Source organism: Lathyrus oleraceus, chromosome 7, assembly GCF_024323335.1.
Source record: "Lathyrus oleraceus cultivar Zhongwan6 chromosome 7, CAAS_Psat_ZW6_1.0, whole genome shotgun sequence".
In the NCBI taxonomy this organism is placed as follows: domain Eukaryota; kingdom Viridiplantae; phylum Streptophyta; class Magnoliopsida; order Fabales; family Fabaceae; genus Lathyrus; species Lathyrus oleraceus.
Genome location: NC_066585.1, coordinates 437,314,013 through 437,335,748, shown reverse-complemented (window position 1 = coordinate 437,335,748; position 21,736 = coordinate 437,314,013). Strand labels below are relative to the sequence as shown.

General features: G+C 32.8%; 1 protein-coding gene across 1 annotated transcript in view; it reads right to left on the bottom strand.

Moving 5' to 3' along the window:
• Window positions 1-21,736, bottom strand: part of LOC127100788 (pterocarpan synthase 1) — a 121,893-nt gene that overhangs the window by 53,567 nt on the left and 46,590 nt on the right. Inside the window, exon 2 of the mRNA XM_051038063.1 lies at window positions 16,063-16,159. Coding sequence (XP_050894020.1) covers window positions 16,063-16,159 — 97 coding nt within the window. The remainder of the gene's footprint in view (window positions 1-16,062; window positions 16,160-21,736) is intronic.

The window sequence follows — 21,736 nt, the reverse complement described above, 5'->3', positions numbered from 1 at the left end:
AAGCTAATAATGTTAAACTTTTCTAGAAAGTCCTTTATATTTGAGCGATTATAAATTAACGATGATGAATGAACCTTCAGTTACAAAGATTGTGAAACGTTAGAGTGGGTAACGACTGTATCTTCATTTTTCCTGATGGAGGATTGAGAGCGATAATGGACGAGAGAGAGAGATAAATATATATATATATATATATATATATATATATATATATATATATATATATATATATATATATATATATATAGAGAGAGAGAGAGAGAGAGAGAGAGAGAGAGAGAGAGAGAGATGAAAGAATTTGAACATTTTTTTAGGTAAGAGCTTTGAAATAGTTTTAAGGAAAATGTACTTTTAATGTAGAAGGGCTTCTCCCTTTTCTTTTCTTTTTTCAATTTTTTTATTTTAATTTATATTTTTAATTTAATTTTATTAATATATAATTTTGATTTAAATTTATAATTTAAATTTTATTTAATTTGTTTTTAATTTATAGTTTTGGTTTTAATTTAGTTATAATTTTGGTTTTATTTTATTAATTTGTAGTTTTGGTTTTATTTTACATTTTGTTTTATGAATTTAATTCAAGTTTTACATATATTTGGTTTTATTTTAGTTTTATTTGATTTTAAAAAAGGAGTTTTTTTTAATTACTTTTGTTTTAATTTAATTTTATTTTATTAGTTTAAAATAATAAATAAAAAGGAGGCAAACTAAAAAGGTGGGGCAATTGAATTTTTTTCCATAAAAATATTATTTTAGCGTAGATTATGTCCGTCGAAATTAATGCAATCAAAAAATAAAAAAAATATTGGATTTTGCCTTAGCGTCAGTCAGAGCTGACGCTACCACTAATAAATAAATAAGACAGAGAAAAGGAAGCAAATGACAATTGTGGGCGAAAATTAATTGTTTTTACCAATATAATTATATTAGCGTCAACCTTGACTGACACGTGTATTGCGAAATAAAAAGTTAAATATATAGAAATTTATCTGTTATAAATAAACATATATATAAATTAACAATTAATTAAATAAATTAAGTATCGTCGGCTATGACCGATGCAATTGTTAAACACATTGAAAAATTAAAAGAAATGGTGTAACCTATTAGTGTCAGCCTTTGGTGACATAAGGTTGACCCTATAAGCGTCGCAATTAGGGTTGACGCTAAAATGTTGCAGCTAATACATTGTTTTCTTGTACAAAACTTTATTTAGTAAAGAACTTGAACATCGGACAATGTGTAACCACTAGCCATATGGTAACAAGGGATGGTCTTTAGACATTGTGCATAGGAAATGATTTACCAAAGGTATTCACATATTCTCTTCTTGGTTATCGAGCCTGAAGATATGGTATACCAGATATCTCTTGAGTCCAAATGATCAGATACAAAAATAATTTATAAACATGGAATTTCATGTCATCATAAAGCTTGATTTCACAAAGAATGTGACTAAGCAAGAATAACGGTGGAATCAATCAATATTAACTGTTTATATGAGTAGAAGGAAATTAAACTAATTGATTTTTAGATCTCCAAAACCGATTTTCAAAGCTAATAATCTCCAACTTTTCTAGAATCTCCTTTAGATTTGAGCGATTATGAAATTAACGATGATGAATGAACCCTCGGTTACAAAGATTGTGAAACAGGAGAGTGGGGAACGATTGTATCTTCATTTTTCCTAATGGAGGATTGAGAGCGATAATGAACAAGAGAGAGAGAGAGAGAGAGAGAGAGAGAGAGAGAGAGAGAGAGAGAGAGAGAGAGAGAGAGAGAGAGAGAGAGAGAGAGAGAGAGAGAGAGATGAAAGAATTTGAAGAATTGTTTAGGTAAGAGCTTTAAAATAGTTTTAGGGAAATGTACGTTTAATGTAGAAGAGCTTCTCCCTTTTTTTTTTTTTTTTTTTTCAATTTTTTTAACATTTAACTTATATTTTAAATTTTATTTTATTAATTTATAATTTTGGTTTTAATTTATAGTGTTTATTTTAATTCAATTGGTTTTAATTTATAGTTTTGGTTTTAATTTAGTTTTAATTTTGGTTTTATTTTATTAATTTATAGTTTTGGTTTTAATATAGTTTTAATTTTGGTTATATTTTATTAATTTATAGTTTTGCTTTTATTTTACAATTTTTTTTTATGAATTTAATTAAAGTTTTAGATTTCTTTGGTTTTACTTTAGTTTTACTTGATTTTTAAAAAAAAGGAGTTTGTTTTAATTACTTTTGTTTTTATTTATTTTAATTTTATTAATTTAAAATAATAAATAAAAATTAGGCAAACTAAAAAGATGAGGCAAATGAATTTTTTCCCATAAAAAAATTATTTTAGCGTCGACTATGTCCTTCGAAATTAATGCAATAAGTAAATAAAAAATATATTGGATTTTGCCTTAGCGTCACTCCGAGTTGACGCTACCACTAATAAATAAATAAAACAAAAAAAAGGAGGCAAATCACAATTGTGGGCGGAAATGAAATGTTTTTACCAATATAATTACATTAGCGTCAGCCTTAATTGTTGCTTGTATTGCAATAAATTAAAAGTTAAATATATAAAAATTTATCTGTTTATAAATAAAAAATAGATAAATTAATAAATAAATAAATAAATTACATATCGTCAGCTATGGCCGACGCAATTGTTAAAGACATTTAAAAATTAAAAGAAATGATTTAACTTATTAGTGTCCGACTTTGGTGACATAAGGTTGACGCTATTAGCGTCGCAATCAGGGATGGCGCTAAGATGTTACAGGTAATACGTTGTTTTCTTGTAAAGAACCTTATTTAGTAAAGAACTTGAACATAGGACAATGTGTAACCACTATCCATATGATAACAAATGATGGTCTTTAGACATTGTGCATAGGCAATGATTTACCAAATACGGTCACATATTCTCTTCTTGGTTATCGAGCTTGAAGATGTGATACCAGATATCTCTTGAGTCCAAATGATCAGATACAAAAATAATTTTTAGACACGGAATTTCATGTCATCATCAAGCTTGATTTCAGTAAGAATGCGACAAAGTAAGAACAACGGTGGAATTAATCAATATTCACTAATTATACGAGTAGAAGGAAATAAAACTAATTGATTTTCATATCTCCAGAACCAATTTTCAAAGCTAATAATCTTCAACTTTTCTAGAAACTCCTTTAGATTTGAGCGTTTGTGAAATTAACGATGATGAATAAACCTTCGGTTATAAAGATTGTGAAACATTAGAGTGGGGAATGACTGAATCTTCATTTTCCCTAACGGAGCATTGAGAGCGATAATGAACGAGAGACAGAGAGAGAGAGAGAGAGAGAGAGAGAGAGAGAGAGAGAGAGAGAGAGAGAGAGAGTGTATGTGTGTGTGTGTGAGAGAGAGAGAGAGAGAGAGTTGAAAGAATTTTTAAGGTAGGAGCTTTGAAACTGTTTTAGGGAAGTGATCAGTGCATTTTGATGCACATTCTTCTATATTTATACTTATGCATTTCCATGTTTTAGTTTGGTTATTTTTCCCTTTTAATGTGTTTTCATAATTTATTTTATTTTTGCACTTATTTAATTTTCGTATTTAATTTTCAGCATTAGCAGCTTTCGCGAGAAAAATCATATCTTGAGCTAGGAGTATCGGATTGAGACGTGCTAGCAGTCGATGGAAAGCTAAGAAAAAGATCTATAACTTTTGTTCAAAACTTGAGAGCTGAATCAAACTGTAGCAGGGCCAGAAAATTCGTTGAAGTTGCAGCATTAGTTTTATTTAAGTTTTGGGTCATTAGTTTTGGGTTTGGGTTATGTTTTCGATCCAGTTGGGTTGTAAACCAAATTCCTTGTTTTCCATATACCTAGCAGCCGCATAACATTAGGGAAATCACTATTCATGAAATACTTGAAAGCTTTGGCAATAATTCTCATGAAGAACTAATCGATCCAAACAATTTGCTGTATTCGGGTTCCGATACCTTGAGATTTTAGTAATTCTTATTCAGGTTTTTTATTCCTTTCAATATTAATATATGTATTTTGTTTGCTTAATCCGATTTAAATATGCTATATTGATTTAATCCGATTGATTGTGTGATCCTAACTATAGTCACGATTTCGTTTGCTTAATTCGTTATCGAGTCCGTTTAATTCATGTTTGCTTAATCCATGAAACTTAATCCCGTTTGCTTAATTCGGATAATAGGAACATACAACTTATACTATCAATTGCGCTTGTCAGTTGATATTATAATCGAATATGAATAGTTAATTTGCGGTTGGAATTACGATAGTCGATGATAGGCAAAGACCGAATCAGTAAATTGTTGCTACAACTTATTTCAATAATCACTTATTTTAATCTATTTTTTTTATTGAATCCTAAACCAACCAAAACCCCATTAATTGTTACTATCATTGGTTAATTCATTCAAGAATCCTTGTGAGAACGATAATCCGAGTCAATTTGTCGCTAACTACGTTTTGTCAAAAATATTCGTTTTTGTTCCGCGCGCGACAGCGGATCAAATTGGCGCCGTTGCCGGGGATTCTTGATTATATTAATCGTCTTTATAGTCATAGGTGTTGTTTTTTTTTTTAGCATTTTTTGCCTTAACTTCCTTGCGTTCGGGTCTTTTTGCGGTTTAGGAAAAAAATCTGTTTTTAAGAAAATCGTCTCAGATTATTCCGATATTTTGTCGATTTATTAGGAAAAAATCAAGGATCAAAAGCCTCTATTTAGGGACTAAATAGTGGACGACACCCTAAAAAATCGAAATTCCTTATTTTTCTATATTTTATGATTTATTTTCTGTTTTGGTAGTTTTAGAAAATTCCGAAAAAATTCTCAAAAATTTTAATTGACGTCATTAGATTAATTTCGGTGTTAGTTTATTTTTCTAAATTTATTTTAATCGTTTTCCTTCATTGTGTTTGTTTTTGACTATGGCTGACCAAAGAACTTTAAGGCAGTTAGTTGTTCCTGATGTTAATTATAATGACTTTTGTATTGAATATTATGATGTTTCAATTTCTTTTGAATTGAAATCTGATTTAATACACTTGTTTCCAAGGTTTAGTGGTCTTGCAGGTGAGGATCCGCATGAGCATTTGAAGGAATTTGAGGTTGTGTGCTCTGCATCTTCTGGACCTTCACTAGAAGATATTGTCAAACAAATGGCTGCAAATAATCTCCAATTTCAACAACAAGTAGATTCTACTTTAAAGACTTTGCAAATACAGATTGGGCAGCTTGCCACTTTGGTGAATGCCGTGCAGCAAGCTCAAGGATCAAACCAACAACCCTTGGAAGAATATTCTATTTTTCAAATAGATTTGATTTCTGAAATTGTTGATGATACTTGTAGTGATTTGTTTGCATCTGATTTTCCATCATTGTCTGGTTTTGGTGATGTTTATTCTTGTGATATTTGTACTGAAACTAAAATTTGCTCTGTTTGTGCTGAAATTGAGGCTGCCTTGCAAGTTGATATTCTTACTGCAGATGAGGTTGCAAATAAAGTTGTTCATGTAGATAAAGCTCTTGACATCCCGGCTGCCCCAAACACTCCTTCTATTGAGCAGCCACCTTCCCTCGAGCTGAAGCAACTTCCTGAAAATATGAAATATGCTTATTTAGAGATGAATGAAAAACTACCGGCTATAATTTCTTCTAACCTTGATTTCGATCAAGAAAATAAGCTTTTGCAGGTTTTAAGGAAGCATAAAAAGGCATTTGGTTGGACATCGACTGACATTCCAGATCAGATCACCTTCACGTGTCCATTTGACACTTGTACTTTTAGAAGATTCTTTGATCCTGGAATAAGAGGCGAAGATACTAATAAAAATTTCAAGTTCAATGGACATTACCCAAAGCTATTCCATGACAGCCCCACTTTGGAAGAAGAAAATGTAGAATACATCTCTTTAGGAAAGGCTGCTTATGTGATCACCTATCCTGCTTGACTACTCGGGTGTGTTCTTTCCTCTCTCTTCTCTCTCTTATTTTATGTTTGTTTCTTTCATTGAGGACAATGCATATTTTAAGTGTGGGGGAGGGAATACTTTATTCTCTTTGTTTTGTTTTGTTTTTGTTTTCTTTCTAAAAAAAAAAATTGCATTTTTGTTGAAAGTTTTAGGCTATAGAATAATTTGAGGTCGAGTTTGCGGAGACTTGGGAAAAATTCACAAGATCGGTATTGTTTAACACCGTAAGTCTCCTGCATATGGAAATTGAGTTGAATTTTTATTATGACATAGCCTTAAATTCTCATTCTCTGACAGCTCTTGAGTAGTTTATTTCAGCAGTCAGCACCATCTCACACACACTCTACGCAGGGAAGCCGATGAATATAAGTGAGTGTTCCGAAAAAGAAAAAAAGAGAAAAAAATAAAGGAATGCACCTTCTAAGTTTGGTGACCCTCACCCGGTCACTTAACTCAACGTTTGTAGAACCTTCAAAAAATTTTTTTTGACTCGTTGTTAGTTGGTTCAGCGGTTTCTGGTGCTGAACTTGGTAGGGCGGATTACGGTCCGATCCCCCGCAACTACAAGTGAGTAAGCAAAGGGTTATGCCACTTAAGTACCAGAACCCCGTGCAGAAAAGGATCGGAGTCACTAACCGGTCACCTTGCTATGAGTGTGTGGAGACAACGGGCTTAATGTGATTGCGCCTGAATGAAAAAGAGCCAAAGAAGGATGAGTAAGTTAGGCTTTAATATAATAACATGATTCAAGTTGATTTGTGTATTCAGGAGGTTTATGTCTGCATAACGGTGGATTAGTGTTCTTACAATGTCCTTAGTGTGCAAGATTAGTATCTATCGAAGCAAACTTAACCGAAGATAACTTGTAGCCTAGAATGAGTAATCGTTGATGTGTCGGTGTTTTGTTTTGTTTTTCATTTTGCTCGGAGTGCAAAAGTTCAAGTGTGGGGGAATTTGATCAGTTCATTTTGATGCACATTCTTCTATATTTATACTTATGCATTTCCATGTTTTAGTTTGGTTATCTTTCCCTTTTAATGTGTTTTCATAATTTATTTTATTTTTGCACTTATTTAATTTTCGTATTTAATTTTCAGTATTAGCAGCTTTCGCGAGAAAAATCATATCTTGAGCTAGGAGTATCGGATTGAGATGTGCTAGCAGTCGATGGAAAGCTAAGAAAAAGATCTATAACTTTTGTTCAGAAGTTGAGAGCTGAATCAAACTGTAGCAGGGCTAGAAAATTCGTTGAAGTTGCACCATTAGTTTTATTTAAGTTTTGGGTCATTAGTTTTGGGTTTGGGTTATGTTTTCGATCCAGTTGGGTTGTAAACCAAATTCCTTGTTTTCCATATACCTAGCAGCCGCATAACATTAGGGAAATCACTATTCATGAAATACTTGAAAGCTTTGGCAATAATTCTCATGAAGAACTAATCGATCCAAACAATTTGCTGTATTCGGGTTCCGATACCTTGATATTTTAGTAATTCTTATTCAGGTTTTTTATTCCTTTCAATATTAATATATGTATTTTGTTTGCTTAATCCGATTTACATATGCTATATTGATTTAATCCGATTGATTGTGTGATCCTAACTATAGTCACGATTTCGTTTGCTTAATTCGTTATCGAGTCCGTTTAATTCATGTTTGCTTAATTCATGAAACTTAATCCCGTTTGCTTAATTCGGATAATAGGAACATACAACTTATACTATCAATTGCGCTTGTCAGTTGATATTATAATCGAATAGGAATAGTTAATTTGCGGTTGGAATTACGATAGTCGATGATAGGCAAAGACCGAATCAGTAAATTGTTGCTACAACTTATTTCAATAATCACTTATTTTAATCTATTTTTTTTATTGAATCCTAAACCAACCAAAACCCAATTAATTGTTACTATCATTGGTTAATTCATTCAAGAATCCTTGTGAGAACGATAATCCGAGTCAATTTGTCGCTAACTACGTTTTGTCAAAAATATTCGTTTTTGATCCGCGCGCGACAGCGGATCAGGAAGTTGTACGTTTAATTTAGAGGAGCTTCTCCCTTTTTTGTTTTCTTTTTTTCATTTTTCAATTTTTTATTTTTAAGTTAATTTTATTAATTTATAATTTTGGTTTTAACGTATAGTTTTTATTTTAATTAATTTGGTTTGAACATTTAGTTTTTGTTTTAATTTATATTTTGGGTTTTTTTTACAAATTGTTTTTATGAATTTAATTCAAGTTTTAGATTTATTTGATTTTAGTTTAGTTTTATTTTATTTTTAAAAAAGGAGTTCATTTTAATTACTTTTTATTTTATTTTATTTTATTATATTAATTTAAAATAATAAATAAAAAGGAGGCAAACTAAAATGGTGGGGGAAATGGATTTTTTCCCATAAAAAATTATTTTAGCGTCGAGTATATCCGTCGTAATTAATGCACTAAATAAATAAATAAAATATTTGATATTGCGTTAGCGTCGATCAGAGCTGACACTACCACTAATAAAAAAATGTTACAACTATTATGTTGTTTTCTTGTAAAGAACTTTATTTAGTAAAGAACTTGAACATCAGACAATGTGTAACCACTAGCCATATGGTAACAAGGGATGGTTTTTAGAAATTGTGCATAGGAAATGATTTACCAAATGTATTCACCTATTCTCTTCTTGGTTATCGAGCTTGAAGATATAATACCAGATATCTCTTAAGTCTAAATGATCAGATACAAAATTAATTTATAGACATGGAATTTCATGTCATCATAAAGCTTGATTTCAGTAAGAATGCGACTAAGCAAGAATAACGGTGGAATCAATCAATATTAACTGATTATATGTGTAGAAGGAAATTAAACTAATTGATTTTTAGATCTCCAAAACCGATTTTCAAAGCTAATAATCTTCAAAAAATTTAGAAACTCCTTTAGATTTGAGTGATTGTGAAATTAATGATGATGAATGAACCTTCGGTTACAAAGATTGTGAAACATTAGAGTGGGGAACGATTGTATCTTCATTTTTCCTGTTGGAGGATTGAAAGCCAGAGTAAACGGAGAGAGAGAGAGAGAAAGATATATATATATATATATATATATATATATAGAGAGAGAGAGAGAGAGAGAAAGAGAGAGAGAGAGATATGAAATAATTAGAAGGATTTTTCTAGGTAAGAGCTTTGAAACGATTTTAGGGAAACGGTACGTGTAATGTAGAAGAGCTTCTTCCTTTTTTTTCGTTTTTATTTTATTATATTTTTAATTTATATTTTAGTTTTATTTTATTAATTTATAATTTCTGTTTTAATTTATAATTTATACTTTTTATTTTAATTTATTTGGTTTTAATTTAGTTTTAATTTCGGTTTTGTTTTATTAATTTATAGTTTTGGTTTTGTTTTACAATTATTTTTATGAATTTAACTTAAGTTTTAGATTTATTTGGTTTTATTTTACTTATTTATAGTGTTATTTTATTCTAAAAAAAGGAGTTAGTTTTAATTACTTTTGTTTTTATTTTATTTTATTTTATTAATTTAACTAGTAGAAGACTCGTACGTCAACACGGGTATGAGAAAAGGTGTGAGATATAGGATTATGAATTTGTGATCATTGTCATTATACAAGCAAAAAGCAACATTCTTTTAATTTAGAAATAAACATAATTTTTCCTTGATATAGTTTATAAAAAGATATTGAGGATTTTGTTTCCATTGAAACTAAAACTTCTCATAAATTTCTCATCATTTACTTGTCATTTTGTATTTACATGGTTGAAACGCATAAACAAATTTTAGTTATTCTATAATAATAATTTTGATCTTGCCCTAATTGATGCAGGAATTGTTATTTATTTGATGATCATGACTCTTGGGGTTGCCTTCTAGTATGTTTATGCCTTTATTTTTAGAAGCCATGATAGGATTGTTGACCTTATTTATCATACATATTGCCTTTAGTATATTTGTTAGTGATGTGTTTGTTTGTGTTGTTTATTTCGTAATTATCCTTGAGGTTCTCCTCCATATTGATGTGAGCTTTTTGTAAGGTCTTCTTGTCGATATGCTTAGTGTATGGATTTTCTCTAATATTGTTGTTATTAGTGAGAAGGTTGTGGTTGTTGTTGTTTCTAGTATTGTCTTCCCCTTTCGTCCTATCCAACGGATTATTATGGATGTTATGGTTCTATTTTTTTTGTAAGCCTCCACCAATATAGAAATTCTTCAAAATACTGTTCAAAATTTGAGCATTTGATAGTCAATTTAAAAACAAAAGCACGTACAAAACTTTAACACCACCATTATAAGAAACAACTTGTGAAAGGAGAAACTAAGACTCCATTGAAGAAGATGAAACAAGCTTCATGGCATTGATCATAAGAAACTATTACATAAATCTACTAAGAGAGTAGAGTGAACTACTATTTATATCAGTTACAATTACTTAGAGCAGCATAACTAACTACTAATTATCTAACTAAAAATAGTTAGGTTAGTTACAATAAGTTCCCTTGGATAGTTTCAACTAAAATGGTGTTAACTTGTCGGGCAAGTCATCTCATTATTCTTCACTATCTTTTTATGTTCAACATCCCCCCTCAGGCTGGAATACACATTGATCATTCCAAGCTTGTTTTGTAAGTTGATAAATGGCCATATGTGTGAGACTTTGTCATAATGTCCTCTACTCGTTCCTTTGATGCGACTGATAACAAATGAATTCTTCCAACTTGAACCTTATCTCTGACCACAAGGCAGTCCATCTCTATATGTTTTGTTCTCTCATGGAAGACAAGATCTATAGCTATGTGTACTGTTTATTTGTTATCATAGTAGATCACTATTGGAGAATTATGCTTTATATGAAAATCCTTCAGCAGATAAAGAATCCAGTGTCCTTCACATGTTGCTTGAGCCAAAGCTCGATACTCTGCCTCTTATGATGATCTATACACCATTGATTGTTTCTAGATTTTCCATCTAATCATGACCTTCTAAAGAAGAAACATATGCTTGTGGTTGATCTCCTTGTGTAAGGGCATACTCCCCAATCTGAGTCAGAAAAACAATTGAGTTTGAGAACAGTTGATGAACTAAATAGAAGACCATTACCTGGACTACCTTTGAGGTACCTTATAAAATGAAGTCCTGCTATCATTTGTTCGTCTGTTCGTGAGATGAGAAATTGACACAATTTTCTTACAACATAAGAAATTTTTGGTCTTGAATGATTCAAATATAGAAGTCTTCCAATTAATCTCCTATATGCAGTTGGATAAGACAAAGTTATCTCAGATTCTTTGTGTAGCTACAAGTGAGGTTGCATAGGAGTGTTACATAGCTTAACTCCACTGAACCATGTGTCTTGTAAAAGATCAAGAACATACTTTCTTTGGCACAAAGCAATTCCTTCTTTTGATCTTCCCACTTCGAAACCAAGAAAATATTTGAGTTCTCATAGATCCTTGATGCTGGATTTGTCATTCAAGAGGGTCTTAATGTGAGTAATCTCATCCATATCAGTCCCCCATAAGACCAAATCATCTACATATACAAGGATCACCGTGAAAGTTGCACCATTTGATTTTAGTATAGATTGAGTAGTCAGATTTAGATTGAATAAAACTTGACTGTGTCAAAGTTTTAGTGAGCTTAGTATTCCACTGCATGCTAGCATGTTTGAGGTCATATAAGAATCTCTAAAGTTTACACACCAAGTCAGATTGAGTGACAACAAGGCTAGGTGGTACCTACATATATATCTCTTCATTGAGGTCACCATGTAAGAAGGTTGTGTTCACATCTAATTGAAATAAGGTCCAATTATAGGCAGATGCAGTTGCCATGAAGATTCTAATTATTGTCATTTTGACAACTAGGCTGAAGGTGTCAAGATAGTCGAGACCTTCAGTTTGAGTGAAACCCTTAGCTACCAAATGTGCCTTGTATCTCTCCACAGAACCATTAGCATGAAGTTTGAGTTTGTAAACCCATTTGCATCCAATGGCCTTGTTGTGCTTAGGCAATGGAACCAATTTCCATGTGTTTGATTTCATAATGGCGTGTAATTCAATTTGAATGGATTTACTCCATTTTGCATCATTAATAGGTTCCTCATAGGATTTTGGTTCAGATATGGAAGTTAAGTTAAGAATGTATTAAGCATATGGATGAGATAAGTTATGATATGATAAGAAAGAAGAAATGGGATACTTACTTGCATAAGATATTGGAAGATCATCTTAATTAAGAGGATGACCTACATTCTTAATCAAATTGCAATGATAATCCTATAGAAAAATAGGAGGGTGATTGGCTCGAGAAGATCTCCTAGGTTGGAAGGAGACATTAGGAATTGTTACAATTGGATTGTTGGTAGGTGTAGGATTTGAATAAGGGGAAGCAAGGTTATTTAATGGTGATGATGTGATAGGTGAATAAAAGATAAGTATATCATGATCAAATGAAGTAGTAGAATGAGGAGTATGATCATAAGTATTTATTGAAACATGGTTGGAAGAATCATAAATGAAAGGAAAATCAAATAAATCATGTGAAAGTGAAGGATTGATAGATGAAGAAGTAGATGATGAGGGTGTATGATCTATATAAGGAAATATGGATTCAAAAAAATGATATCTCTAGAAATTAAAGTTTCCTTAGATTTTAAGTCAAACAAGATATGACCCTTAACACTTACTTGCAATCCAAGGTAGATACACTTCTTAGATCTAGAATTTAACTTCTTCCTATTGGCTTGTAAGGTAGTAGCAAAGCAAAGTGAGCCAAAAACTCTAAGGAGTTTAATTTCAGGTAGGTGTATATGTAAAGCATGAAAGGGTTACTTGTTATGTAAGGAAGTTCTAAGAAGTCTATTGATTAGGTGAATAGCGTGATTTAGAGCATAAGACCAGAAAATTTTGGATAATTTGGCTTGAAATAACAGTGCTCTAGTAATGGCCAGTATATGTTGTTGTTTCCTCTCAACAAGGCCATTTTGTTGTGGGGTTCCAAAACATGATGTGTGATGTATGATGCCTGATGATCTATATAAATCCTTGAGAAGGAACTCATTGCCATTATCATACCTGATACATTTTATGTTTTTGTTGAATTGAGTTTTAACTAGAGACATAAAGGCTTTAACAAGAGGAGTCGTTTCAGATTTGTATTTAATGAGAAAAATCTATGTACGTCTAGTCTTATCATCTATAACTCTAAGGAAATATGTTTGGCCATAAAGTGATGGAATATACAATGGACCCCATATGTCCATATAGACTAAGTAAAAAATGTCAACTGACTTATGATTGCTGTGTGGAAATGGCAATCTTTTTTGCTTGGCATAAAAACACACATCACAAGGTGAAATACTTTGTACAGTTTGGACAAAAGGAAAAACTTTATGCATTTCAAATAGTTTTTCATGTGAGGGATGGTCAAGCCTCAAATGCCAAATATTACAAGCAGTAGCATGTAGATTATCATGCCTATCAACAGAAGTATTATAGGTGTTATGCTGACATATGAGAGAATTAACTAGAACATTATTGGAATGATGTGGTGGTAGAGGAATTGCAACTTGGGGTTAATTGAGAATGTATATGCTACCTCTTAAATCAGTTGTACCCATCATCTTCCTGCAGTGAGATTTCTTTATGACACAAGTAGAATGGTCAAAAGTGAGTTGAGATTGAAGGTTGTGAGTCAATTTTGGAACTAAAATGAGATTAAATGAAAATTTTGGCATGTATAGAACATGAGTCAGCATAAAATCTGAATAAAAATAATAGTTCCTGCAAATTCAGTGGTAACTAAAGAACCATTTGGTAGTTTGACTATGATAGGAGAAATTCTTTTCAAACATGTAAAGAAATGCCGAGAATAGAAAACATGGTCAGTGGAACTAGTTTCAAGAAGGAAATATGTAGTTTTGACAGATGGAGGTAAAGTGAAGACAATACATGTAATGGGTTAGACTGAGTAATGGTTTGATTAACACTATAAGAATTTGTTAAAGATGCTTGTTGGAGTAAAGCTAAGAGAGATTTATGTCGATCAGGAGTAAAACTGAATGAATTTGTTGATTGGTCCTGATTCGAATCTTCAGGTGGATTTGATTGATCATCAATTTCTTGATGTTTATCATATGGTGAATTGTTGACATTATTGATGTGACTTTGGTGTGGCTGTCAATGAGGAGGGTATCCATGTTTTTTGAAACAAGTATCAATGGTGTGATTTGTCATTCCACAATGAGTGAAAACCCTTGAGCCTCTACCTCTACCATTGGAGGATCTACCTTCTATATTGTTCTTGCCACAAAAAAGAGTATTGCATCTCCTTTGATATTGATTATTGGGAAAAGCTAGCAATTTGGATTCATTGATAGGTGCAATGAGATGTCTTTCTTGTTAAACAAGTAAGGAATACACTTTGAAAACATTAGGGAATGGGTCCATTAACATTATTTGGGATCTAACAGGAGCAAATTGATAATTGAAACCTTTTAAGAATATGATATCTTGATCAAAATCCTTATAACTACGAATTCTATCAATCATTATGCAAGAAATGTTACAATCACATGTAGGAATAGGCCTGAAATTGTCTAACTCTTGCCATAGCCTTTTCAATTTGGTATAATATGAAGAAATTGAAGAATCACCTTGCTCGAGAGTGCATATTTCTTCTTGGATATTTGAGATTCTGAACACATCACCATGATAGAACTGATCCTTGAGCTCTTTCAAATTGTTGGATGTGATTTCCATCCACAAGATGCTCTGTGAAATCTCAGAATCAACAGAGTTATTTAACCATGACATAATCATGGTGTTGCAATGATCCATGCGATAGAGTCACGATCTTCGTCTGGTAATCTTGGTAGTGAATCGTTGATGAAATGTAACTTGTTCTTGGATCGGAGCACCATAGTCATGGACCTTGACCAAGAATGATAATTTCTTGCATTCAGAAGAGGAGTAACTAACACTCGTCCGGGATTTTTATTTGGGTGCATGAAATAGGGATTGAGAGTATCATTTTGATATCCCTTGTTTAGATTTGAAATAGTAGTATGTACGTTATCTGAGCTTGAAGGGCCTCTAACCGATATTGTTGAAGTAGAAAAGAAGAAGAAAGAAGATTAGATGAATTCACATGAAAAGAACGAGGAAGAAAAATGAATTCAACTGAAATTGATGAGATTTGTGTAAGCAGCGAAAATGATGGAGAAAGATTCAAATGTTGATGATACCATTTGAAAGGAGAAACCTAGACTCAATTGAAGAAGATGAAACAAGCTTCATGGCATTGATCATAAGAAACTATTACACAAATCTACTAAGAGAGAATAATGAACTACTATTTATATTAGTTACAATTAGTTAGAGTAGCATAACTAACTCCTAATTATCTAACTAAAAATAGTTAGGTTAGTTACAATAAGTTCCCTTGGATAATTTCAACTATAATATTGATAACTTATCGGACAAGTCATCTCATTATTCTTCACTATCTCTTTATGTTCAACACAACTTGCAAAAAAGAACGTTATATTTAGAATTTTAAAATCACATGGCATTAAACATATTGACGTGCAATTTAACCGATTAAATATGTTACAACTATTCTATATTATCACGACCCAAGTTGGACCAAGAATAAAATATAAGACTAATAAAAGTATATAACTAATAAGATAAAATGTTCATATATTTCTATTTGATTTTAGTTTATTGGTACATATATGAAGCTTGCATGATCATACATTCATATGACTATTTTAACAAGCATTAACCATGTAATAATACATAAGTTTTTAAGGTATTGCCAAGGTTACAGTCAACCTAATAACAGACTCACTACTTGTAGGATCATAAGATATAGTTTCAAACACAGCAAACCCTCTTGCAAATCGAAATCTTCCCGTTCCAGAAACAACACCAAGCTCTCTTAAATTATCACGTTGACGACTTGTACCTTGAATTTCTAAAGTGCTACCAGCATATTGCACATCGTTAAACACAATTGACAAAACTATGTACACATTTGCGCCATCTTGAGAAGTTACTGTGATTGTACCTTGAGCCTTTCCGATTAGAGTTGAAAATGGACTAGGACTTAATGTAACAGGATCATCAACAACAAATATTGTTCCAAATGTGTTGTATGACCAAACCTTGCCATTGATGCCTATAACCGGTTGTAGCGGTGTATTCGTCACTTTATGATTTATTGATTAAATCAAAAGCAAAGCATACAAAGATAGAGTCGCCACCGCACTTTTATTTATCCAAAGGATTCGCTAAAAAGCGAACAAAATCCTAAGAAGTTTTACACATAGAAAACTAATGAAAAGGTCAGAGATCTGGGTAAGGGGTTAATTACGCAATGGGAAGGTGTTAGGCACCCAAAATGTCCTAGGTACTCCTAGAGAACCTCTTTTCACACTTGTTGTACAAAAAGTTATTTTGTTTATGACATATATTGTGCAAACAATGATGGAAGGGATGAGAAAAGAATATACAATTTTTATTGTTTTTGTGTTTGAACGGATGAACCCGTTGCCTACGTACCTTTCCATGAAAGGTAAGGATCAAAACGCCGTAGTTCGGCTAAAAGATTTCCAAAATATGAGTGAGTTCATTTTAAACAAAAGCCCTAAGGTCTTACGTTATCTACGGGAGAAAACTCAACCTTATACAAACAACAAGTCCACCATGTGAGAAAAGCTTCGACGTACTAGAGGGGTTAACCCTATTTTTAGTACGGAAGTCTTACAGTTCGATCACTAAGGACAAAAGGTGAGATTAACATCAACCAACTAGGATAAATCAAACCTAGGGCTAATGCATGAAAACATGAGTGAAAAGTGGGCTTGGGCCACAAAAGCAATTGAGTGAGTGAGATTAATTGATTTGAGTATTCATGAAAGATGGTCAAAGCATGATTAGGATTTGATTCAAAGAAGTATTGAGAAAATGAAGTTTGAAAAGTCAAAGGCTTAAGGCCTGGGTTTCTAATTTGAAAGACATGTCAAAATGTTTGCACAATAGATGTCAAAGTTTTTGAATTAACATGTGAAAAGAGGGTTTTGGAAAACACACACAAATATGGAGAGGGAGGAAGTAAAACTTCTTAGGTGTTCACCTCTTGAAATCATATGGAAGATGATTCAAGTGATTCCTTTGGAATAGGCAACAATGCAAATAACAGATAAACAAAGCATCAGGCAAAGTTAACAAAAGCGGATACCGGATGCCAATTACTGGACTTATACCAATCTCCTAAAACAAAGAGGGATACCAGATGCCACTCAATGGACTTATACTAGTCTCCTAAAGCAAAACAAAACATGGATATCAGATGCCAATCAACTGGAATTACACTAATCTCCTGAAACAAACAAAGAAATGACACCGGATGCCAATCAACTGGACTTACACCAATCTCACAAAACAAACTGGATATCGGATACCAATAAATGGATTTACACCAATCTCCTAAGACAAACAAACATGGATATCAGATGCCAATCTATCTGGACTTACTCGAATCTCCACAGAAATGATCACGGGAAACAAATGCCAACAACATGGACTTACAATTGAATCCTCACATACAACAAACAAACAAAAGCACTAAGCAAAGAGGACATAAGTGGCCAATGAAATGGTCTTACACTCAATCCCTTCCAAATCATAGGAACAATGGCCAATGAATGGACTTACAGTTGATTCCTCAATGGACAAACAAAGATGTGTCACAAAGATATGAAATGATGATCATGCAATAATGAGTAATTAATGATGATAAATGCACAAGGCACATAAACAAACATGTACAGATGAACCAATAAGCAATCAATGATTCAGTTAGCACACACTATATACAAGCAATTAGGCTCAAGCAAGGGTTAGACTTTAAAGTCAACTGGAATGGGGTAAGTTGTGCTCTTAACCTTAACATTGAGAGTTAAGGTGAAGCAGATGAAAAGGAGATGAGGGGTGTGCCTCATAGCTTCTATCTCTGGTCAGAGAGAGCATTGAATAATAGAAGGTGTGGGAGTTCAGAAAGTAGGAACTCTTCTCCACAAGTTAGACTCTATAGATCTTGGGTTTTTACTCACTATGCATCAACACATGTGGTGTGAGCAAGGTGAGTGACACACTGAGTAGCAGGAGATGGATTACACATCTCTTTTGTCTGCCAATTGCCTTATCAAAGGACTTTTCCTGCTTAGCACAAAAATAAACACACAAAGACATTGCCTCTTAAGGAGGACTTCAGACAGGTGCCTGACCACATAACAGGCCAGGTCTTCCAGACTACATGAAGAAGAGGAATTATACCTAAGTGGTTAAGCAACCAAGCAAAAGCAAGTTCAAAGTGAACTTAAGCAACTTAATGTACCTGTGGAAACATCACACAAATCAGTACACAGTTTAGACAAACCAACAACAGTTAATATCAACAGTCAAACCCAATAAGCAAAGGCATAAGCCACAAATTAAGCTCAAATGAGTTAACAGCCCTACAAAACACACAAAGTTAGTAGACAATGGTAAACATCAAGTTCTCAAATGATGGAACATCAACAACTATTTAGCTTGGATGTTCAACCTGAAAACAAAGCTCAAAGATGAGAAGCAAACCCTTAGGCCAAAGCCTAGGGTCAAAGATGAGGAAAAAATTTAAAACAGAAGCTGAAATTTGACATAATGAAACTTCAAACAATTATTGACACATAGAAAAAAGTCTCACATTCATATCATTTACCAAATGCATTTTATGATCAATTGAAGTTCAAGACAATTTTAAAGTCCACATGTGATCAAACAGAAAGATAAATCTCAATTAAATCAGAAATGATTCACAAAAATCTAGAAAAATTCATACATGTTCAAGACATCTCATATGATCCGCATGCCAAAAACCAAGGCATTTGGACAAGTATAAGAATGTCAATCAAATTCCATAAGGCAATGTAAGCACAACCAAGCTCAAAGGAGGCACAAATTGATACATCAACTTAAGGCAATCCTAAAACAGAGATGACAAATGATAAATGACTCAAACCAAAGCCACAATAAACTTAAATGTGTCTAGAAAACATGTGTAAAATTTCAAATCCATATGATAAAGCATAAGCATTTCCCAAATCATTGAAGTTCATGACTATTCAAAAGTTCAAAAATGGTCAACCAGCAAAGAAAATCTCAAACAAATCAGAAATGGATCCAACAATTCCACAAAAATTCATGATCAAACCTAACATCTAGGAGAAACATCATGCAAAAAAATCACATTATTTGGCATTTATTTGGCATGGGAAAGAAAATCAACAAATTGAGCAAGCAAAGGTGTGACACACATTGTCACACCTATATTAAACAGATCATATCTCAACAACCATAAATTCTAAAATTGCAAACTCAACACCAAAATGACCCTAAAGATGTCTAGTTTAAGCATGCCAAATCTCACATTCATTGGATCAACCATCATTATTTCAAAAAGAAAATGGCAAGAAAGGTACAAGATAGCATATGCATACACAAACCCTAGGCAAATTTAAATTCCAACCGAGCACAAATTCTGGAAAAATACTCATAAAATAGTAGACATCATGAGGAACGAAGTGCAAAAAATCTCAGGTCATTTGGTTGATTATTCATGGAGTTATGGTTTTTGGAAGTGAAGAGAAAATAAAAAACATGAATGAAGCATATGAACATGGATGAATGAAATGAGATAATTCAGCAAAGCAAAATTGGCAAATGTCCATCAGTAGGATCGAACCGTGCGCCATTTCAAATTAGGCGCCAGTTAAGGGAAACGCACCGTTTCACTTAACTGAGGTGGCACGGCAAATAAAAAGCAACCAATCAAAAGGCCATATGGATGCCTCGCTGGACCAGTACATGGCCTCTAACACCAAATCACATGCAACATGCGGGGAAATGGATCAAATGCAGTCTGGGAGCTAAAACCCTAAGTGTTCATCCATGTTCATCGTGTTCATCATCATCAAGAACAAACATGCACAGAAATTCACCATGAGCATACCAATAGACTCGTCATTCATCATACATCACATATCCACAACTAATTTAACCTAATTCAGCACATGTTCAAAGAATCGAGCAAGAAAAGTTTCACCTATCAAACTTTAAACTTCAATAACTATGTCATTTCTCCACGAAAATCATGGATCTAAAGCTCAGCATACTCTATGTTCAAAGATCTACCAAAAGCATACAATAATTTCATGAATGGAAGTACTCGAGTTCTGACCTTCAAGGAGCAACAGAAGTGGAATTGTGCGATTCAGGTCCTGGAAAGCTGAAACAGATGTTCTCCAATGATGAGATAGATGAATGGATGAGGAAGAATAGCTCAATCGTGCTTGCTTTGTCCAGAAACTTCAACTGCCATTAATGGATGCAAGGTTCAACAGTCCTCAAATCAGCTCAATTCTTCTAGATCTTGCTTCCAAAACCTTCAATGATGCTTGTGGATGATGAACAAATCAAGAATAATGCAATGTTTATGCAGAATTTGGATGAAAAAGTTGAGAGAAAATTGGAGAGAAAATTCTAGATCTGAGATTTGTGAAGTGTGCTTAGTGTTTTCTGTTAGGATTATGCTTATATATGCTCTCCTAATCCAATCCCTAATCATGTTTAAGTAATGGTAATGAGAATTAGCTAAAATGAAGTGCAAATGCAAAATGGCCATTTTACCCTATGCATGGTGTGCATGATGAACAGTGCACCAGTTCTGGTGGAAATGCACTTAAAATGTGATTTTGAATCAAATGCCAATGGTGGGAAGTGAAGGCAATGCACAATTTTTGAATTTAAAAGTTCCCTCCAAAATTCAAATGAAAATGCCAATATTTTTGTGATGAGAATTGATGAAATGTAATGCATGATTATGAAATTATAGGTCAAAACAAGATTAATGCAAAAAGAACCACATGATTTGGAGCTATGGTTGAGAAGTTATGCCCTTTTGAATTTCAATCCACACTTGGCCATGTTTGATCCATATCTCCTCAACCACAAATGAGAAATTGATGTTCTTGGACATTTTGGAAATGGGAGAGAAAGATCTACAACTTTCATGTTCAACAAAATTTCATTTGAAGCATTTTTGGTCATGTAATTTGAAGTTGAAGTTGGATGAAAACCTTTCCATTTTTGGAAAGTTCAAATTATAGGTCACTTTCTATTTTTGGCAAATTTTGACTGGACCTCAAATCCTTCAAAGGAAGTGTTTGAAATGTCAAATGAGACTTGTTTGAACATGAATGAAGTATTTCCCATCACTTCCCATATTCAAACTCCACAGTTGACTTTGCAGTTGACTGGCTAAGGCTTCAATTGACTGAAGAATGCCTTGATGAGATTCAAGCCTCTACCACTTGTGATTTTGATTCAAAATGATATCACAACTCATATGAACTCTTGATTAGTGATCATGGGGCCCAAATTCTTCATAATGGCCACCATCTATTGCCCAATGAATGCATTGACTACCTTGACCTGTAATTGCTTCATCTGCAAGTAACAAGGTTAGATGACATATTTTTGTACTTTTGGGTTAGTAATCAAATGAAAAGCAATGATATACATATGAAAACCATGCTTGGTGATCAAGAATCACCCTCAAAAAAATAACCCACCCATAGGGAAGGGGCAAGGTGCACAAAGATCCTTGAGGCAATGAATGATATGATATGATGTCATGA